The 12,676-nt window shown below is 42.4% G+C and overlaps 1 protein-coding gene and 1 long non-coding RNA gene across 3 annotated transcripts in view; one reads left to right on the forward strand and one right to left on the reverse strand.

Moving 5' to 3' along the window:
- The window catches only part of Tnpo3 (transportin 3), a 76,879-nt gene extending 68,606 nt beyond the window's left edge, over positions 1-8,273 (reverse strand). For both annotated transcript variants that reach the window (XM_031381373.1, XM_031381374.1), the window contains exon 1: positions 7,747-8,273. In XM_031381373.1, the coding sequence (XP_031237233.1) occupies positions 7,747-7,866 (120 nt within the window). In that variant the 5' untranslated portion in view covers positions 7,867-8,273. The remainder of the gene's footprint in view (positions 1-7,746) is intronic.
- Positions 8,235-8,947, forward strand: LOC116098668. The gene is made up of 2 exons (XR_004121902.1): positions 8,235-8,389; positions 8,467-8,947. It is a non-coding gene; the product is annotated as an uncharacterized LOC116098668 (long non-coding RNA).
- The last annotated feature ends 3,729 nt before the right edge of the window (positions 8,948-12,676 follow it).

Consider the following 12,676-nt stretch of genomic DNA (forward strand, 5'->3'; position numbering starts at 1 on the left):
TGGCCTCGAACTCAGAAATCCACCTGCCTCTGCCCACCAAGTGCTGGGATTAAAAGCATAAAGGTCATTTAACTAGAGGACAAAAATCAATAAAAGATAAACTAAATTAGAAAATATAGTAAATACAACTGCTAGAGACAAGCCAAAGGTCTTAGCAGAAGAATCAAGGATTCCCAGGTAGCCCCGTCTGTGTGCCTGCGGAGAAGCTATCATCCAAGCTAGGGGAAGACTTTCCAGGGCAGCTGCTTTGGGGTCATCCATACTCTACAAGGAAATCCAGGCAGAAGAGGCCTAGGTAACTTGGAGAGTCACATACTGAGAAAGTGATGAAACAGGGTCATCAATCTGCATTATCTGCCTTTGATCTGGTACCTGCTAAGTATGATGAGAAGAATCCTGGAAGAGACACATTAGGCCACCAAAGAAAATTGAACCAACCCATGACCAAAAGGAAAAAAGATTCTGAAAAAGTCTGTGTGTGAATGTGCAGCTGAGCAGCACAGGTGCTATACTATGTAAGCAGAAAGGCTTGCTTCTTAATATTTTGTCGCCTAAATAAATGTCTTAAAATTCCAGAAGGGAAAAGAAATAGAAAAGAAATCAGAAATTGATAGCCATGATACATAATGTTTCTGACATGTTACTTTAAGAAAATTTCCTTGGACATGTGACAAGTTATATACCAAAATATCAACTGAGTCCACTAAAGCATGACTTTGTCGTTGTCGTCGTCTTCTTCTCCTTCTTCTTTTTTTAATATACTTTCCATCATTCAGTTTCCAGAAAGGACTCCAGAACCTTCCTTTCTCTGACATTTTAAAGATAGTGTCTCATGCTGGCTGGCCTCAAACTCAGTGTGTAGCAGTCTTCCTGTCTCCACCTCCCAAGTGGTTAGCATTCCAGGCATACACCACCACACCTGGTTTATGCAGAACTGGGAATCAAATCCACGGCCTTATGCATGCTAGACAAGGAACTGGGCCACACCCCCAGCTCTAAACTATAACTTAAGATAACTTCTAGCCCACAGATTGTCTCTGTAAAAGAAACAACTTAAAACAACAAAGCAGTGTAATTATTAGCCCTAGAAAGAGGCAGTCTTTGCTCCCCTATAGTTTTCTAAATTGTCTAATTTTGTATACACACTGGAAGTAGCCCAGAAAACTGCTAAGTATTCAAACAATGCAAGCTGCTGTTACTTAAGGATTTCTTTAAGATCTAATTCAAAATAACTTAGTTTCTTTTAAAACATTTTAGAGTTATCAGTGACATCCCCTTACCACAGAGAAGACAACCATGGCCGCAGAGTTCCAAGAATTTTGGTGAAAAAAAATCTGCAGAGTAACAAATAAAGGTTCATCAGAAGACACCTGTTTTGGGTCAGAGAGATGGCTCAGAGGTTAAGAGCACCAACGGTTCTTCCAGAGGTCCTGAGTTCAATTCCCAGCAACCACATGCTCACAACTATCTGTAATGGAATCCAATGCCTTCTTCTGGTATGTCTGAAGACAGTGACAGTGTACTCATATAAATAATATAAATAATTCTTTAAAAAAAGAAAGAAAGAAAGAAAGAAAGAGAGAAAGAAAGAAAGAAAGAGAGAGAGAAAGAAAGAGGGCTGGTGAGATGGCTCAGTGGGTAAGAGCACTGACTGCTCTTCTGAAGGTCCTGAGTTCAAATCCCAGCAACCACATGGTGGCTCACAACCACCCATAATGAGATCTGGCACCCTCTGCTGGTGTGTCTGAAGACAGTTACAGGGTGCTTATGTATAATAATAAATAAATCTTAAAAAAAAATGTTAAGAAAGAAAGAAAGAAGCACCTGTCTTTGCTGGACCTGTGAGAATGCAACTGTATAGGACAGAGGCAGGAAGATCAGGAGTTGCAGAGCTTTCAAAGCCATCCTGGGCTACAGGAGACACCGTCTAAAAAGGAAGACAAAACAAAGAGAAAGAAAACAAATAACACCAAAACTTTTGAAACAAAAGAGATACATAAACTATCTTCTTGTTGTTGTTTGGTTTTTGAAGTCAGGGTTTTGTGTAGCCCTGGCTGTCCTGGAACTCACTCTGTAGACCAGGCTGGCCTCGAACTCCCAAGTGTTTGGATTAAATAAAAGCGCCACCATCACCCAGCATACAACTATCTTATGGGACAAACCTAAAAAGTCTGAAATCTGCCTGGGATGGACTTAGGTGGGGAAACTGAACCCTATAGCTTAGAATTATATAATCATCAGCTACAACTAAAGGCAGATACCCAGCTCTGTATAAGCAGCAGTTAGACCCCTAGATTTTCTCCTTGACTCAGCTCAAATGTAATAGTATCCTCCCATCCTAAAAGAGGTTTTACTCTGTGGTTTACTCTGGCAAGACTCAATAGGGTCTCTGGATACCCAGGAAAAGACTCAATGACAGGAATATCATCTAAAAACACAAGATTAAATAAAAACCTACATACTTGAGTTCCATCATCTTTCCTCATTCCCCCATGTAGCAGCTAAAACACAGGCAGCCTAGTTTATAATCTCCAGGCACAAAACTAGGAGATGGCTGAAAGTAAAAGTCGCCCAGAAAAGAATGATCAACAGAAAGACAGGAAGGGACAACATGGGTGGTGGCCCATCCTGAAGCTGAAGCAGAGGAAACTCAAGTTCAAGGCTAGTCTGAGCCACAAAGTAAGATCTAGACCAATCTGAACTATCCTATTCCAACTACCACCTCCCCTTTCCATTTTCCCCACACACAGGGGAAAAAGTTAAGACAAGAGTTAAACATTGTAGCACACTATAATTCTAATACAGGCAGAGAATCCAGAATTCAAAACCAACCTGGGCTACATAATGAAACTCTGACCCATCTCCCCCACCTCACCCCAAAAAAGCTGGAGAGAATTTCTCATTCAAAGAAGGACTTACCTTAAAAGAATAAGGTTCTGAGTTTGAACCCTAGAACCCACAATAAAAAAAAAAAAATTTTTTTTTTTTTTTTACTTTTTTAAAAGAGCCAGGTACTAGTTTGTTGTTCCAGCATGGGGGAGGCAGGAACTAACCAGACTAGCTTTCTCTCAAAGGAGTTGGACATTAGTCCCTAAAATAATGCTCAAGGTTGTCCTCTGACCTCCATCTGCATGCACGCATGCTCCTTCTCACACATAAACATGCATACATAAGACAAATGGAAAGACAATAAAAGGTTTAAGGTAATCTTAATTATCCACATTAACCAAGTAAAAGAATAATTCAAGAAAGTATTCAAGAATAATTCAAGAAATCCAGTTACCAGTAGACCCAACACAAGAGGTGAAGGAAATTCCCTAGGACAGTGTTAAAGAGATATTCCCAGGACATTAGGCAACAGAACCAAGACAGATGAAAGATTCTACACACTAAAGTTCTCAGAAAGAAAAAGAAAAAAAAAAAAACCCACACCTAGGCAGCTCAGTGGTGGCCTACATCTTTCATCCTGGCACTGGGGAGGCAGAAGCAGAGGCAGTCAGATCTCTCAATTTGAGGCCATCCTTATCTACAAAATGAGTTCCAGGACAGCCAGGGCTACACAGAGAAAACCTGTCTCAAAAAACCCATACCTGTGTTAAAGACTATAAGGTTCAATGGCTGATTAAAACTTCTGATGATAGAAAGTTAGAATAATGCAAATACAGAGCCAAATTACCTTGGATTATTTTTAACCCCCTCAATAGCCTCATTCATTGTCCTTCAAACTTTAAGGTACATTCTTAGCAAACCACTAACTTCTACCAGTCCAAAAGCTAAAAATGTTATCAGATAGTACCTAAAACCTACTTAGAGCCAATAGTGGTGGCACATGCCTTTAATCCTAGCATTTGGGAGGTAGAGGAAGGCAGATATTAGATATTCATTGAGTTCAAGGCCAGCTAGTATACATGCCAAGTTCTAGGCCAGCCGAGGCTACATGCATAGGAAGACTGTCTCAAAACAAAACAAAACAAAAAACCTTCTAGAAAACAAAAGACCTACAGCAGTATCCCTGTTTCTTTCCTATAATCCGCTCATCCAAAGGCCCACCAATAAATCCCATACATTCTTGAACTTGACTTTCCTTTTTATTTTTTATTTCTCTCTTTCCCTCCTCTCCCTCCCCCCCGCCCCCGTCTCTCTGTGTGTGTGTTTATGTGTAAGTATGTACATAAAAGGGAGCATCAGAAGCCCTGAAATTTGGGTGCAGGCAGTTGTGAGTTGTCAGAGAGGTGCTGGGAATCAAATGCTGACTCTCTTAGCAGTAAGGACTCTTAAGCACTGAGCTATCTCCAGCACCACTACCCTGTTCCATAACTAATACAATTTCATATACCCAATTCCATAGCACAACAAAATGAAGGCACCCTGAATTCATGTTTGTAGACCATGATCATTCATATTTGGCTCAAGAATAAACTCTTACCATCACTGGGGTGAGGGCTATTTTGGGAGTTGATAAATCTTAGGGCTACAAGCTTATTTCAGGCAACAGGGAAAATGGGTTATCAATATGAACATATATGGTGGACATTTTATACTGTGGATATTTGGGAACAAATGACAAATATATATATATGTGTGTGTGTGTATATATATATATGTATATACACACACATAGAAAAACAAGACAATTTTTTTTTTTTTAAAAAAAGAGATCACCAAGTACAAAAGGTTTTTAAACTTTAAAGTAAAACTTTTACGTTTTGATAAGAATTGAAGTTATGCTGGGCGGTGGTGGAGCACACCTTTAATCCCTGAGACAGAGGCAGGCAGATTTCTGAGTTCGAGGCCAGCCTGGTCTACAGAGTGGGTTCCAGGACAGCCAGGGCTACACAAAGAAACCCTGTCTCAGAAAACAAAACAAACAAACAAAAAAAAGAATTGAAGTTATATAGGACTACAAAATAATAAAACCTCAAACACAGGGTTACTTGAAATTCTTGAGTCAGAAAACAGTAATTAATGGATTGTGCTCAGAGAAAGCTATCTGAATAAGTGATTTTGATAATGACAAGATCCAGGGTACAATTACATGACCTAAAGAAAATAAAGGAATGAAAAGGCCAAACTGATAACCCAAGTGTTCATTTAAATGTTTGAATTAGGCACGAAAGATGACATAGCCGGCAGACACTTGTTGCCAAGTCTGACCACCTTAGATATCTACAATCTACATGTCAGAAGGAGAGAACTGACTTAAACAAGTTGTCTTCTGACATACACAAGTGCTGCCCAAATGATGATGAGTAAGTATGCTAGGTATTCTTCACCCTTTTTCTACCATCTTTTCTGCTCCAGCAGGCTGTCTCTCCCCTTTTCCCCTCCCACACCTTGATTCAGGGTTTCTCCACATAGCTCTGGCTGTCCTGTCCACCACACAGAGATCCACCTGCCTCTGCCTCCTAATGTCCCCTGGCTGCTGGCTGTCTTGATCTATAAGTAATCCCAGAAGATCAGAGTCAGCAAATAAACTCTTCCAGCTCCCTCACTGCAAACCACCTCAGGTTCTGTCACCTGAAACACATCATTCTCCCTCAAGGAAGCCAAGTTAAGTGCTCCTCTCTCTATTCCTTCTGGAAAAGTTTGGCTACAGGTTATAATATTATTTCTTCTGATACAGGTATACCTGCAACTTTATAAATAATGTCTTTATAACAAACTCTCCTGGGACATGTAAAGGAAAGCAAGGCCTGTAATCCCAGTTAGAGGGCTACAGTGTGAGTTAAAGCCAGCCTAGAGAACAAGTCTTTGTATCAAAATAAAAAGTAAAAAGGATGGGACTATTGCTAGAGATTAACAATTTGCACATGTGTGAGGCCCTAGATCCAATCCCTAGTACTTCTAATAAAAAAAAAAAAAAAAAAAAAAAAAAAAAAAACAGATTAAAACACAAAAACAAAACAAAACAAAAAACCAGAAAAAGAAAACTCTCCCTACTAATCATTCTGTCAAGTTGGTCATGTCTTCCTGTTGAGATTCTACGATGAATAGACACAACAGAAAAATGGAAACTAAGGAGAAGGTGACTAATTCAAGTAAATACCAACATACTTTAGGCTTTATGTTGAAGAACATCTCTAAGCTCTTGAATATATTACATTTAATCATCATGAGTATACTATGTGGTTAGCACAAATTTGTTTGTTTTGTTTCCAATAACCAACATCTAGAAGTTGTTTGTCCATGATAAGTACTCCAGTACTAATTTAAAACACAATTAATAGATACAGAGGGAAGAGCTCACTTAGTAGGTTATTTATATTTTAGAAAACTGTATGAAGATCAAGGAACTGTTATTCCCTTGACTGCAGAACTAAAAACTACACGAGGCCTACAAGCAGAGCCTACGATGAACCTTTTTTTTTTTCTCCTCCATTTAGCCCTGATTGTCCTGGAACTGTGTAGACCAGGCTGTTCTAGAACTCAAGAGATTAGCCTATTGCTGAGATTAAAGTCGAACACCACCACACCCAGCAAAATCTTGTCTTCCCACAATATAAACAAGAACATGAGTGTCACATTTACATAAAACTATCAGAGTTAAAGTGGCAATTTTTTTTTTTTAAATTATGTACTTGCAACCTAGTGGCTTATTTAAGAAGATACAGCACCATTAAACATCAGATATGAGTTAAACAGAAAAGGGATAGCAAACAAAAATATGCTTTTGAGTACAAAAATGCAAAAATGAAGGGTGAAGACGGAGAGCTAGAGATGTAGGCTGGACTGGATTCCAGCACCAAACACAAGGAAAAGAAAAAGAAAGCGGGTATTTAGTCAGCCTGTATGAGGCTCCTTAGTTCTCAAAGAATTTCAGAGTTCATAAACTAAAACCTAAACACTGTCAGCAAAATCACAAGCTATTAAAACTCATAAAAAATAAAAACATAGCAAAGGTGAGTGTGAAAATCAAGGAAGAAAATACAAAGTGTGAGTCAAAAAATGAAATACATGAACCCAAAAGTTTAACATGTGGAAATATGATAGATGTAACACACGCTCCACCACATGCTCACATAACTATATGGACTAATTAACGTAGTTATGATAACCATCTCACAAATAAAAACGTACAGGTAGAAGTAGTAGGAATCTGTATAAATAATAAGAAATATATAAGAAATAGTAGGAATCTGATATAAAACAAAAGAACTTCAAAGATTTCCTGAAACCATAGTTAATTTTTCTTTATATTATGTTGCACTCCAATAACATGAGAAAATTTGTACGAAAACGAATCTAGAAGCCTGAGAAATTTCAAGAATAACGTGAGTGAAAATCGGCAAGGGACACTGAGGGGTGGGTAAGGCTACCAAAGGGAAGGTATTGCCAGATGCAACACTTGGATATGGAAGGTGTATCAAAAGCATTCTTTCGTGAGAGGTGGAGAAGCATCTGGGGCTGGCTTTGGTTTTTAAGAGAGAAGCATGGCCCAGAAAAAGCAAAAGCGGTGGTGGAACTTAAAGGGGGGCTAGATCCATGCCACAAACGAGAGGTACAGAACTACAGAACGGATTCTACAGCATAGAGAAAGGGTCAGTCAGTTCGTGATCAATCCGTGGCCACTAGTTTCCGAAAGGCGGCACGTAGGTGACTGCTCAGCCCCACCCCATGGCACCAGCTCCTTCGGAAAGAGGATCGCCCAATGCCCACCGCTCCGCTCAGGCGCTCACTACGCTCAGGCGTAGAGCTCACTCGGCCCTGGTCCCGCGCGGCTCAGAACGGCCTCTCCCCGAACCTCACCGAACGTTGCAGCTCCCCAAGCCAAAACGAGGCGCGCTCCTTTCCGCTGGGATCTGGGTCGTGATAAAGCGCCTGCACCGCCTGGTACACGAGCTGCAAGGTTGGCTTGGCTCCTTCCATGGTGGTGGAAGCGGCGGCGATGACAGCGAAGGGTCCGATACTTCTCCCAAGGCTTCCGCTTGCTCTGCCTTCAGGCGACCTCACTGTCTCGGCCACAGCCGCTCCCTGACTGGCGCCATCTCCTCCTTTCTGGCCGTTACCAGGGATGGGGGGGGGGGGGGTGGTGCTGGTTTCCTCGTGGAAGCTGCCCCCTCGGAAACAGCGGATAGGTCGTTTTCAGGTTCCTGGCTCCTTTTTGTCTTGTCTTCCCGCCAGAATCTCAGACTCTAGAGTCCGGACGCAGGTTCTTGCTTCCACACCTCCCGCCTTGCTCTCAGAGGCCTACCTCCGCATGACACAAACCACGCAGCGAACCTAAGCAGAGCTTCCCCAGACCGGAAGCGGTCGTCCGTATACTTTGGCACACTTCCGCCTGGTGCACTACAAACTGGCTCCTTCCCGGCACGCCTCCTCTTGTTTCCCCCTGCCTCCTCCCGGAAGTGACCGTGCCGGAGCAGGAGAACCAAGAGGAAGGAGGTCCAAGGTAGTTGGCTAGGTTCTTATGTCTTTACTTTAACAGCGGCTACTCTTAACGTTCCTGACCAGATCTTATCTCCTCAGCAATGAATTCAAAGTCTTTCCTCCGCGTTCCTACTTCTTCACCCGTCTCCAAGGAGTGTTTAAGAAACATCATCAGTTCAAGGGAGCCTGTTAATCTCAACGCTTGGAAGTTAGCCACAAAACCTTTGGGAGGAATTCAAGACTAACCTCTACTACGTGAAGCTCTGTCTTTAAAAAAAAACAAAACAAACAAAACAAAACAAAACAAAAAACAAACAAGCAGCCAAACGGTGCTGGCAGACAGGTTTAATCCCAGCACTCGGGAGGCAGAAACAGGCCTAACTCTTGAGTTTGGGCCAGCCTGGTCTACAGAGCTAATTCCTGGACAGCCAGGACTACACAGAGAGACCCTGTCTCAGGAAATAATGAATAAATAAACAAATGCCAAACAAACGAAATCAAATCAATAGTCTAGCAATCCTCAGCTCACACACTAAACAGTTCCCCAATATTGCTGCTTCATTAAAAATAACTGTTACTCTCTGATGAAGGCTGACTATGTGTAAAGCATTACAGTGACCGGATAACAGCCTGCCAAGATAAATCCTTTTTTATGAAATAGTTTTAAAAGATTTATTTTTATGTGTATGACTGTTTTGCCTATGCATGTGAATGCATGTGCAGCATGGGGTATGCCTGCATGGAGGAGTTACAGTGTGACCTGCCATATAGGTGCTGAAAATTGAATGTGGGTCCTTCACAAGATCAGCGAGTGTGTCAACTCTCCAGATCCTAAACCCCATTTTAAAAGATGAGAATTTAAGGCTGTTCATGCTGGATCATATGTATAATCCCAGCGTTTGGGAGGCAGAGACAGAAGGATTGCTGCAAATTTGAGGCCAGCCTGTGCTACATAATGGCACAGAAAATCTCAGAAAAAGGAAGAAATTAATTAAAGGAAAGAATGAAGGTAATTTAGTTTGTCCAAGATCACAAGGTTTTTTTGTTTATTTTCCACACAGGATTTCTTTGTGTGGTTCTGGTTGTCCAGGAGCTCTGCCTTCTGGGTGCTGGGATTAAAGGCATGTACCTCTACTCCCCAGCCAATCACAAGAATTCTTAAATAGAAGCTGGAATTTGGACTGGGAGCCCTGGAGGTTGGGGAGTAGAGGGGGAACATGCATTTAATCCCAGCACTTGGGAAGCAGAGGCAGGCAGATCTTATAGCCAGAATGAGGTCAGCCTGGTCTATAGAGTGACTTCCAGAACAGCCAAGGCTACACAGAGAAACCCTGCCTCAAAAAAAAAAAAAAAAGCAAAAACGAAAAAGTTAATACTCTTGGATGAAAAAGGTGTACAGTCATGACTTTGGATCAGGCAATGGCTTCTTAGCTATGCTACCAAAACCAGTCAAAAAAGAAAAAGTTCACTGGAATTCATCAAAACTAAGAACTATAGGAGTTGGAGAGATGGCACTATAGTTTCAAGCTTGTGTTGCTCTTGCAGAGAACCTAAGTTTGGTTCCCAGAACTCATGTGGTAGTGTGCAAGCATCAGTAACTTGTAAAAGTAACTGTTTTGTTTTTTTTGTTTTGTTTTTGTTTTGTTTTTGTTTTGTTTTGTTTTGTTTTGTTTTTTGAGACAGAGTTTCTCTGTGTATCCCTGGCTGTCCTGGAACTCACTCTGTAGATCAGGCTGGCCTCGAACTCAGAGATCCGCCTGCCTCTGCCTACCAAGTGCTGGGATTAAAGGTGTGCGCCACTACTGCCCGGCATAAAAGTAACTTTTATTAGCCATATGTAATTGTTGCCTTGGAGGCTTACTGCTGAATAATCTCACTCTTTCTAGTTCTTTCTGAACTCTGGCTGGCTGGTTGAACTCAGCTGTTCTGGCTCAAAACAGCTTTTCAAAATGACTGATTCAAACTGGCTTCTCTCAGCTGCTCACTGAATTGTTCTGCTTGGCCTTTGACTAACTCTGGCAATCTGTTCTAAACTTCAGGCTCCTTCTTATCTCTAGCTTATTCTTCACCTATGCCTAGCTTGTCCTCTCTGCAACCTGTCTCTGTAAAACTGTCTCATTAAAAACCTCTCCCTCACCAGGTGGTGGTGGCCCACGCCTTTAATCCTAGCACTTGGCAGGCAGAGAAAGGCGGATTTCTGAGTTCAAGGCAAGCCTGGTCTACAGAGTGAGTTCCAGAACAGCTAGAGCTATATAGAGAAACACTGTCTCGAAAAACCAAACCAAACCAAACAAAACAAAACAAAACCTCCCCCCTCCTCTCCTGCTGCTCTCAAGTCACCTCTCTTTCCTCACCAGTTCTTGTGAGAATTGGTATATCCGATCTCTGACTCATTCTGTCAAATCTTTCTCTGGTTTGTCACTTTGTCTTCCCCTCAATTAGATGTCACTTTCAAGCATAACTGCTTCTTTCTATAAACTAACCTTACTTTCACTCTTTGGAATTAAAAGTGTATACTAAAGGTATGTCTGTATTCCAGACAGAGGGACTAAAGGTGTGTGGCCTATCTGTGTTCCAGCAAGATCACAAAGACCTAGAAGGTCTTTTTGGATGTGATCCCTTGCCAGAGCAGCCATGTTGCTGGATTAAAATTCCTCTACCATAACTCCAATTCCAGGGCCCTCTTGTAATCCCCTTGGGCACCAGGAATGAACATGGTGCACACACATGTGTGAAGGCAGAACCACTAATACACAGAAAGTAAAAATAAATAAAAGAGTTATTAAAACCTGGGCTATGGACATCACTCGATTGGTAGAGAGCATGCACAAAGTTCTGGCTTTAATCCCCACCACATAGAGTGTGGTGGCCCACACTTGTAATTCCAGCACTTTAGAGTAAAGTACAAGATCAGAGTTGAGCAGTGGTGGCGCACGCCTTTAATCCCAGCACTTGGGAGGCAGAGGCAGTCAGATTTTTGAGTTTCAGGGCCAGCCTGGTCTACAGAGTGAGTTCCAGGACAGCCAGGGCTACACAAACCCTGTCTCAAAAAAAAAAATCATTCTAGCTTGGAACACTAAATGTTTTGGGAAAGGACAAAAATAACACGCTGTTGTAGTAATCCTGGTGAGGAGCCATAGTGACCTAATATAGGGATTAGAGATGGAGATGGTTGTGGAAAGCCGCTTGAACCGCGCCCCAAGACTGCGCTGGCTTCTGCCATCCCTAGAGTGAGCGGTCTCGTAAACAAAGCCCTTATTTGGCTAAGCTTGCTGCCCTTGGTTGCTTCTGCATTTGGAGACCTATCCGCTTTTGCCATGTGGCCCATTGGGATTGGCTAAACTTGGGAATGCTTAACGGTCAAGGGCATTACCCTTGGTGCTGAAGACTGTTGAAGGTTCCTAAATAAACTGCTAAAAGAAGAGCTCGTGGGTCGCATCTTTCTTGCTGGTCGAGGTGGACACGATAAGTGGAGGCCTAAACAGGGAACTCACTCCTCCTTCACTCGAGGAGACTCAGAACTTTTTGCAGTCAGGGCAGCCGGTTGGTAAGTTCCCAGGTAAGTTGGGGCAATAAGGACCTCGGAAGTAGAGGCAATAAGGACCTCGGATGTAGAGGCAATAAGGACCTCAGAAGTAGAGGCTATAAGGACTCTGAGAAGGAGCAATAAAGTTTCGCGGAGTAGCAAACCAAAAGTAAAACAAAAGTGAAGATGGGCGCCTCGCAATTGCACCCAATTTTTCTGGCTCTTCAAGAGCTGTTATTGTCAAAAAAATTAGAAATTAAGAAGAGCCCACTGGAGCGGTTCCTTAGTGAGTGTGACACTGCTGCCCCTTGGTTCGTGGTGTCTGGGAACCTCACCCTTCCATGCTGGGATAAGCTAGGGAAGGATCTAGATTTCTCCTAGGACCAGGGTATTTTGAAAGCAGGGATAAGACCTGTGTGGAAACTCGTTAAGAGCTGTTTGGAGAATCAGCGCTGTTATAAGGCTGTGGAAGAGGGGAACGCCGCATTAGAGCAGCTGAAGGAAGAGCGATCTGTGAAGTCAGAGAAGGGAGCTTCAGATACCGAGTGGTCTGATACAGATGAGGAATTACAGGTTTTGATTGAGAAGATTGAGAGAAGCTCTATTAAAGAGAAGCGCAGGAAGAAGGGCCCAGAGAATGACACGGGCCCCCCAGGCTGCGTGCCGTCAGCGCTTCCCCCCTATAATCCAATCAACAGTGGGGGTTCAGGCCGCACCTTTTGCCCAGAGGTTTGGCGAGCGGTGAGGTCGGAGCTCCAGCTTGCCTGCCCAGTTTTTCAAGAT

The sequence above is a fragment of the Mastomys coucha genome, unplaced genomic scaffold (genome assembly GCF_008632895.1).
Source record: "Mastomys coucha isolate ucsf_1 unplaced genomic scaffold, UCSF_Mcou_1 pScaffold20, whole genome shotgun sequence".
NCBI lineage: Eukaryota > Metazoa > Chordata > Mammalia > Rodentia > Muridae > Mastomys > Mastomys coucha.